Source organism: Rhipicephalus sanguineus, chromosome 6 (assembly GCF_013339695.2).
Source record: "Rhipicephalus sanguineus isolate Rsan-2018 chromosome 6, BIME_Rsan_1.4, whole genome shotgun sequence".
Classification (NCBI taxonomy): domain Eukaryota; kingdom Metazoa; phylum Arthropoda; class Arachnida; order Ixodida; family Ixodidae; genus Rhipicephalus; species Rhipicephalus sanguineus.
Window position 1 is genome coordinate 157,168,532 of NC_051181.1, and position 9,797 is coordinate 157,178,328.

The window sequence follows — 9,797 nt, forward strand, 5'->3', positions numbered from 1 at the left end:
ACATTCGCGTGAAATTTCTGGAGGCGCATATGACAGAAAAATTGCAGTAATAATACTGAGTTTCGAAGACCTTACACTAACGCTTTTTAATATACAAATCAAATTTGGTATTGAAGCCAGAAACGACACCCTCAGAATAAATTTTTTGACAAATCACACTCAGACGACACTTTGCAAAATTTGTGCAAAATTTGGAAGGCTCCAAGTGACCAAAGTATTTTTGCTCTTTGAAATATTCTAGCAGTTCACTGCTTTCAATGCAAGAAATCAGCATAATTTTTTTTCGAATACAATTGAGATGGTCACCAAAATGGCTGGGACGTTTGGCATGGAATGACCCTATTGTTTTATTCATCCAAACCACTCCCCTCTGTAATGGCGTGGTGCTTGAGGGTATGTGAAATAAATAAATAAATAAGGTTAGGCAAATAAGCCCACCGCAACAAAAAAAAGCTTGAAAACCAAGTTTTATTCCTTGTTGATATTGTGATTCTAAAAAGTTTGATCGCTCTTATGACAACTGCTATGTAATACTTGGTTAATCTTTATTTTTTGCGACAATCACTACTAGCACTCTGTGAATGGAAAAAGCAGGGAAAGTCACTCTTGTCACACATTGCACTTCTTCACATCTACATCAGTATCTCACCAAATGCAATGACGATGCAGCCCAATCATCCATGAGAACATCACTGCACTTTCTCATAGGCCGCCATGAGATACGTCTTTGGCACAAAACCCACTGATCCGTTGTTGCCACGTGACTTGGCGACCCACCAAGAGTGCTCATCATACTCCTTGCTCACAACCTTTAGCAAGTCACCGCGTTTAAAGGAAAGTTCATCAGGTTGTCCTGCATGGCAATCCCAGATAGCCTGGTACCAGCTTTCATAGTCGCATGTCACTTCGTCGTCTGTCTGGCTGCTTGTCTTTGTGTCGTCAGAGAAATAGCTTTCTCCGTCCTCGTAGAGTGGCTCCTCTTCTTCTTGTGCGCAGTTATGGTTGTCTGGCCTTCAACGTATTCATACTCAAGCTCTCTGTCTGCCTCAGACGAGATTGGTGGAGGCGGGACACGTGGAAGCTCCTGACGAGGATTCGGTAAAGGTAACTTGCTTGCAGGTGGCTGGGTGGCTGGCTGGTGCACATCTGCAGGATTATCTTGGTGCAAATCTCCAGCTGCACAAGAAAATAAAAAAAAAACTTGTATTAAGCATAATCACTTTTTTTACCATGGAATGCTCAGCAGTTGTTTCCATAGTAGCATAGTTGCTTAGCACATGCTCTTACATATTATGGAAAACAGCAGCAAACATCTACACTGACTATTGTAAGCAGATATGTGTTAAACCCCCTCCCCCCCAGATTACATTCGAATTCCCACCCCCTTTCAATGTGCTGCATTCAAAAGTCTGAAGGTCCTGTGCATTCAGATAAGACATGTTAATTTATGCAATCAGCAGCTTTCCCACCGAATACACAATCGCATTGATCCCTTTCATGCAGAGCACATGTACTTCACAACTACAGCATTGTCAAAGCAATTTGTATGTTTACTTCTTATACCACCCAAGAAGGTACCTTACACATAAAAAGCAAAATCTTTCTCTCGGGAGAGAAAGACATATTCAAGTGTGCGGGAATACAAAAGAGGTAAGCAATAAAAGAAGACAGGAGAGAAAGAATGCTGGTATTCTGGTTCCAGCATTCCACATCTCCAATTGTTTCCTCTGTTGCTGTGCTTTTTTGTCCTTCCTTCCAAGCTGTAACCTTTCTTTGTAAAAATTCAAGCTAGCCGAACTTCCTGCTTTAAATATTGCATGTGAGAACTTGTTTCAGATACAGCAGTAAAAGGAGATCAACTATATACATTCTAAAAGCTTTTCTTTTTTTTCCTTAGAAGTGCTTCAGTAAGTGCATTGTGAGATGCCACAATACTTTCTAGTTCACATAACTATCAAAAAGACAGTAATGAAAGTTGTAGCCGGGTTCAAGCAAACTTGTTTTCAGACATCATCGTGAATGTCCTATGTGACATCTCTTACAAAAGCTGAAGATATTCAACCACGCAACCAGAGTAAGGTACACTGAACTACAACAGTGAGCAAAAGCGTACAGATGAATTACATGTGTTTCTGGAGTTGTAAGAAATGCTAAACTTGGGTGTTTGCATGAAAATACAGTATTAGAATAACTGAACTTGCTCCCGAGAAATAAACTGACTCCAGAGGTGAACCTGTTTACAGGTTCACCTCTGGTGGTCTGTCTTTTCTATTCTTGCCCTCGTTTTTGTCGCGCTAGTATTCGTTCAAGATGGAAGTACACCAACTCGCCCATTGACAGTTCCGATGTTCATGTAAAAAGCATTCTTTTTCTTAGATTCATCAACAACTGGATCTTGTGTCAAGGTTTCATGCAATTCACACTATTCAAACTTGTATCTGCTTCAAAATTGCTCGATACTAATTACTATTCAATTTGAGTATGCTTTGAAACAACTAAATGAGACTCAAGCCCAAGCCCTGCTTAATGACTTTCATGAAATCTATGTCAATTTTATGCCCACCACTAAGGCCCAAACTGTAAAAAGCAAGTGCATAAAACTTAATGGACAAGACTCTGATCTGATCACAACAAACATGCAAACATTTTTTAGCTATAACACATTTAAGTATGTTAAATTAGCAGCCAAAACAGCCAAGCATGGTAATGTTGGCGCCAAGTACCTATATCAAAATGAAGGCTTTTATATTCTCTATATGGTCATGACAATGGATGCATCCCATAGAAGCATTCACACTTTGTAAATCTTGCTTCAGTATCTATAAAACATATGTTTCCCTATTCAGAGGAAATGATATGAGCCAGACAGGTAGCCAGGGGGGGCCCTAGGACCCCCCCCCCCGAGATTTTGATTGAGGGGCGTGTTTTACCGAAAATAAATAATAAAAATAGATGTTTTTCTTAAATTGTCAAGGTTTTCAGCAAGTGGCCCCCCCCCTCCAAAAAAAAATTCCTGGCTATGGGCCTGACATGAGCTTATCTCTTTTGAGTGATAAGAGCACTGGGGCACTAAGTACCTAAATATGGACATGCAGACAAGTAATCATTTTCTACAGGGCTCATACGCCGTGTAAAGATAATATAATGCCTTTTGTCCTTCAATGTTTATCAGATATACTAATGGCTTATCCAACCTAGTATATGAGCAACTACTGGCAAAATAAAGCCAGGGCAATATTAATGGAGCCCTATTTACAATATTTATCTCCAAATAATGTATTTTCAGGGCCTTTCGATGGTAGGACAATGGTTACTTTGGTTGCAATTCCGAATGGTGCATGCATATTCCATCTTAGGCCTTACAAGATTTGTTTAGAGATCCCTGCAAAATGTAGGTGTAGATGCAGATAAAAATTTAGGGTATAAGTAGTTTAGGGTGTGATTAGCAGCATTGGCGAACTTATCCATGTAAACTTTTAAGGAAAAATCCACAGAAATATCAAAGCCAAATACTTTTACGTATTGACAGATGTGCCATTTAAGAATACAGATGTGTGATACTATGCTCATTAGAGCTGTTAAACATGCCTGGAAACAAACATGCTTCTACATTTAGTACTGTTAAGTTAAATGAGACAGCCACTGCACCATTATGACATATAACTGAGATCCTCTTGAAGGTTCTGGCTATCAGGTGCGTTATGATATTGTAAAGTAAAGTCTGCAATGTATTTGTAAGAAACTTTACACCATTTGAAATATCATTAATATAAATTAAAAAACAAAGCAATGAGCCCTACACCGATCCTAGGGGAACACCAGAAGTAGAAGATGAGTGGTCATTGACAGTAACACATTGAGTTTGACTGGGAACATTGAATGGGAACATCCAATTATGAATGAGTGGATCGATATTAAGCTGGCCAAACTTCAAAATGAATAAGCCGTGTGAAACAGTGTTAAATGCCTTAGCATAATCAAAAAAGACACACTTAGTTTCAATGTCAATGTCAGAATTGGAAATAGATAATTTGCATGGGATAGAAACTGCGAGCAGCCAAAACCAACACTCTCAACACCACAATTGTTCTGTAGGGCCTTCTAAAACCAGCTGTTTAACCTCTATAATCTGTACAAAAACCTATCAGCAAAATGTAGCTGCGACAATATGAATAGAGCACTGTTCAAAGAAGTAATTAAAGCTAGCATTGCCAACACCACAAATGTTCTGTAGAAGCCTCTGTCAACAGCTCGTCACAAATTCTACAAGAAGACCGTCAACTTAAATGATCCCATAAACTTGCTTTTACAGTGCTAAAATATCAAATATAAGAGTACTTGACTTATTAACAGACCTACAATGCACAAAGCTTTTTTGAAACATTAGTTTATATATGAAATATTGCATTTATCAAGAACAATGCTTTACAACTACAGAGAAAATTTAAGCCATCTACTTCATAACTGCAATGTGTGGTGAGAGATGTATGCTTTTTAATTACAAGTGTTTGTTTGCCAGTAAGGTCATATTACAAGTGAGCTTTAACATGACAGGTAAACACTTACATGAGGTGGATGAAGAAATTTGGCTATTCTTTTCAATGGCTGAAATCCACTGCTTCATGTCTTTCACGTTGAAAGCGATGAACTGAAATTCAAAATATTTCATTAGAAATTTCGTAGTGTAACAGCCACAGCAAGGCAGTGTCCACATGATTCCTGTCAAATCTTTTCATCTTTTGGTAAGGGTGCGCAAGATTGCTGCCCTTATGGCAGGCTTGACTCAATGAAGCATTATTATTAGTACCACTTATGTATATGCCTACAACAGCCCAACCATTTTCCTGTATCTCCTGCTTTGTATTTTGCGCTAGAAGAACCCAAATGTAGTGATGCCATGACTTGGCAAGTATGTAGTATATACAAAAAAATCATCACCTAATGTTCCTACTGCAATACTGAACTATGCAACCCTTGCATACATTCCATATTCTTTTGAATGTTGTACATTTTTAGAAAACAAAACACACAATTAACTGAAGAAGGAAATTTAAAGTCACCTCTAAAGGAGACGGCTTTTGACAATAAGGAGGCAGAAGGCAGATCAGGCAAGTTTAATATATTCCTGGCTTTGAGATAGCTAAACAAAAATAAACGTAAGGAATTAATCTGTTGCGCAGAACCTGGCATTATCCATGTAATATATATCCTTGCTGCAAGACCATGCTTCAAGCAAATTTGCTATGAGGAAACCGCCAAACAATAGCAGTATCCAGGAATCATTTTAAATCGAAAGCTTTGACAATGGCAGACATTTTGAAGTATTCGCTAATTCTTGTGCGTGAATCAAGCACTTTGGTGGCCTACAGTAGTCATTATATGTACAGGCTGTTTCACACTTCGGGGAAACTCGGAGCCCGTTGCAAAGCGCTCCGAGTTTTCCCCCAAGTGTGAAACAGCCTGTACATGTCAAAATACAAAATATATACATGTATGTAAGTTGAGCTGAACAGTGCCTTGCCACAACACTAATACCGAGGGGTATAAGAACCTTTCATCTGGTTTCAGTCCAGAATAATACAACACAGTATTCATAGAAGGATACAATAGACACTTAAGAAAAAGTACAGCGAGCTGTCTACTCCGAGAAGAATTGGGGCACCTACGCACTAGTGGAGCGCAGAGCAAGGAAACCGCAGAGGTTGTGGCGTTGCCCTCCGCCTCACCCTCACTTCCCGTGCACACTCCGTTGCTGTACTATACAAGGCTATGCTATGCTTTCTTTCTCTTTCTATCTCTTTCTTCATCTCTCTCTCTATTTCTTCATCTTTCGTTGTCTCTCTTTCTCTCTATGTTTTACTTGTTCTCTTGCCCATAGCAATGCAATCATATGGTTGCCATAAATGCTTGTTCTGCTAGCGTGCCTGGATAGCTGAGTGGTTACGACACTTGCCTTCAGACCGTGGGTACGCGGGTTCGAGATGCTATATAAGGTAGATGCCATTCATAATGATGATAGTTTTCTGTGCACGACACAGTTTTTTCCTCTGGATTAAAGAGCTCCACTGTTAAAATTTCTTCACTGCACTTCACTTGGAAGCACAGTAGGGTAGAAATGATTCAGCACTAACCTGATAGGTTTTCTTGCCAGGACAGACGATTTCAAAGGCAGCATCTTTCTTGGAAGCATCTTTGGAGGCATACACAAATGGTCGTGCCTCGTACATGGTCAGTGCTATCTGGTCCTTTTGACGTTTGTCAGTCGGCTTCTCGTACAGGAAGAGGTAGCCATCGCGGACAGCACACCAGCGCTTTTGGAATGGACTAAGCAGGCCTCCCAGTCTCTCTGCACAAGATAGCACAGCCAATGAAGCAGCGCTAAAGTTGCCAGGCTCAACTTATGTTCTGGTTCTGTGTGGCGTGCAATCAAATCGAGACTAAATGCTGCAACAGACATGCTGCTAGTTGTCACGTGCAGCGCTCCAGCTTGCAAACTGATAGATGTATATACGAACCTTTTCCTTTTTTCTCTAGGAAGCCAGTCTTGTCAGCCTTGGACATCTCACTCGCTGGAATGTCAACAAGGGGGCCTGCAATAACATTTTTTTTTTTAGCAGATCCAATACAGGACAAAGGAAAGCATGAACAAAAAGAAGACGACTAAAAAAATGAAATATGTCTTGTTGGAAACAGAGTAAGCATATTGTAGACCCATTCTCTTTTCATTTGGAAAGCTCTCTCATAATGAATATTTTTGATACATAGTTTTTATGGTTACTGTAATTATTCATTGGAAATGTGTATCCATTTATTTTATAATAAAGCATGTACTTTTGCTCTTTGCCCATATGGGCTTGCTCCCCCTCTGGATTGAAGTACTTGTAATGCATAACGTATAACAGCGTTCCTTGGCTTCATTACCTGGTGACTTTGAACACTTGTGGCTAAGAAAATCGGGATCCTCAAACACCTTCTTGTTAAATGCATAACGAGGATGTTGACTCTGGCAGACTTGATGCCTTCCGGTAGCATACGAGGGTTTATTGGTCAGTTACTTGCTTATTAAATTCCCGCTTACGTGTTGCCATTGGGCAAAAGGGTGTTCCACGTCTGCTGCCATTTGCCACAAACTGCACTGGCTAACACTCCTAGGGATGAGTATTGTACATCTACAAAAATAACCAAGAAATTAGAAAGTGGATCGAAGAACAGCTATTGCCATTGCATGACTGGTAGTGTAATGCATGTGTAATGCGGAGCTAGTGGCTCCCGCCAACATAAAGTTGCTGTATTGTCCACTTTAATTTACCTTCAGCCTATCACTTATGCACTTCATCAAAAATTACAAATAATTCCCTCTCTGCGTTTTCTTACCTTCACAGAAGCTGCGCCCCTGTGTTCCCCTTCTTGTTCGTTAAAACATGATCGTAACACAAGTAAACAAGCAAACAAGCATGCACAGGGCACAAAGTAAGAAACAATTTAAGAAAAAAAATGTGTAGCACTAGTAACTCATTAGAGTGCCTTTCGTACGTGTGCTTACCATCCTCAGTCTGTTCTTCAAGCTCTGATGAAGTCCTCGACAAAGCCGCTTTCGGTGTTTTTGCACCTGTTGGTTCAGCTACTTCTTCCGGGTGTCTTCCAGCAGCACAGCCTCAGAGTAAACATAATCTGCAGGGGAAATGAAAATAATGATAATTAAAAAGGAGTCTTCGTGCCACGTAATAATAATAAATTTACTGACAAAGCAAGCACACATTAAATTGTTCTCAGTCAAATACCGGCGTATTTGACAACATATGTACAGCAAGCACCTGGACAGTTAAAATTTTAAAAGCCTGGATGCATCTTTAAAGATAACCGCGATCAGTTAACTTGCCACTAGAAGCGTCCCTCGTGTCACTGCCAAGGGAATAGCAACATAGCAAGGCACGTACCGTTGTTTGAATCATCAGCGTTTGACGGCTTCTCCACTGGAACATCCCGCGGCGCAGCTAGCACACCTCCGACCTGCATGTCGATGTAAGGGTGCGGGCTTGACAGGGGGCGAGGAAGTTTCCAGCCTTGCATTTGCTCGGCGCTCGTAATGTCGAGGGACAGCAGGAGACGCGGATACTCCTGACAGAGCCGCTGCAGTTTTTGTTGAAGTTCCGTTTTCGCCGACGACGCGGCTGGCGACAGCTTCTCATTGTGCAAATCTACGCTTAGGAACGTGTTCACATCTGGAAACAAAGAAGCGCAAGATCATCACCATAAGGTTATTAAATAGTACCGCATGTTATCACGAACTTTTCAAACTTGCTCAACCTCACCACACCCCGCTATGAATGTGACGGCGCGTATGACAAACCTTTGACAAAATCTCGCACATGATCGTTGAACTTCAACATAATGAAGCCGCAAGTTGCGTAGACTGACGGCGCTTGGCTAGGGACTCGATGCCATGTCTTTACACAAACGATGTGCGTTGCGTGACTGTGTGTCAGCGTTTACTTGATAGCACATTTCCTCTCACTCCTCCCCGATCGCCTTGCTAACGTGCGCGCAACGGAAGATGAAAACACGAAAACAAAACCCACAAAAGTCCGCCGGTTGTGACACTAAGCCGCACTACCGTATCGCGCTCAGCAAATTACTGTGAAATACGACGGAAGCAACAACTGCATTGAGTGCTTGGTTGTAGTAGCAAAATATTATGCTTGGGTTTCTAAATAATTACAATTTTCAACCTTTCCACAAGGTTAACAAAAATGGAATGGTTTAAAATAACTGCGTTGCAGTGACCATCTCGCAGGCGTCGGTGGTATAGTGGTTAGCATAGCTGCCTTCCAAGCAGTTGACCCGGGTTCGATTCCCGGCCGACGCATGTTTCTTTTTTTTTTTTAATTTTCTTTAATTCTTAAAAGACAGCATTTTTTGTCTTATCATCGCTGTGTTCTTTTCACGTTCCCCGTATTGGTGAACGCGGTCATTTGAGGAAGAAACAAGCGAACAAAAATCACTGTAGGTGAACGTATAGTTACTGACTTACTGTATAAGACTCATATACAGTAACTCTAGGTGAACACATCGCAGCAAATAAGCTTGCAGCCGAAGGAAACGCTGGTCTGCATCAGGTCTGTTACCAATGAATTTACCACAAGGTTATGTCGTACCGTTTGATTATAGATCTCTGACACACATCTTACACACTTAGTTACTCTTATTATTTCACTAAGTGTGATTCAGCTCTAAATAAAAGAAAAAGAAGAAAAAGGGGCCCCACCCCCCACCTTTGCGCTGTTCCACAGAAACCATGGGGTGATGAGGTAAGGGCCTTTCATTCAGGGGCTTTACGATGAGGAACTTGATGGCGCACGAGTCACTGCCCTATTTTAAAGGGAATGCTCAAACATCCATCCAGTAAAATACAGCCAGTGTTATAGAATGTACGAGCAGCTAGCAATAACTCCACAGGGCTAAACGTGCATATAGGAGAGCTTCATCAAGGTGTCCTAGTAAATCGCAGGGCCACTTAACGCCCAATTGCCCAACTGTGGACACAGAACATTTCCAGGGCTCTCCGTTGTCATTTAAACCGAGGTATACGAGGTTCTAATCACGTGCTGCTCTTGCTAGGGGACTTTACTTCCCAAAAAGGCCTGCCATAAATGTAGTCAGCTGTTGATCCATGGTAGCCTAGGAAGCCTTCGTAAACAAATGGGGCACACTCAAGCACTGTTTTAGGACAGCAATCTCCAAAAGATATCTGTCGCTTATGCTACCAAAGTTGGCCGATGCTATTTTGTTTCTCAACT

General features: G+C 41.1%; 1 protein-coding gene and 1 non-coding gene across 2 annotated transcripts; one reads left to right on the plus strand and one right to left on the minus strand.

Annotated features, from left to right (window-relative positions):
* Positions 1 to 437: 437 nt before the first annotated feature.
* LOC119396854 (src kinase-associated phosphoprotein 2-like) lies at positions 438 to 8,596 on the minus strand. The gene is given in 9 exon segments (XM_037664198.2): positions 438 to 982; positions 985 to 1,176; positions 4,567 to 4,648; positions 6,132 to 6,346; positions 6,516 to 6,590; positions 7,544 to 7,633; positions 7,636 to 7,671; positions 7,938 to 8,222; positions 8,351 to 8,596. Coding segments are annotated over 9 exon segments (1,308 nt in total). The 5' UTR covers positions 8,391 to 8,596; the 3' UTR covers positions 438 to 689.
* Positions 8,597 to 8,794: 198 nt separating this feature from the next.
* On the plus strand, positions 8,795 to 8,866 carry Trnag-ucc (transfer RNA glycine (anticodon UCC)). Its single transcript has one exon. It is a non-coding gene; the product is annotated as a tRNA-Gly (tRNA).
* Positions 8,867 to 9,797: the final 931 nt, after the last annotated feature.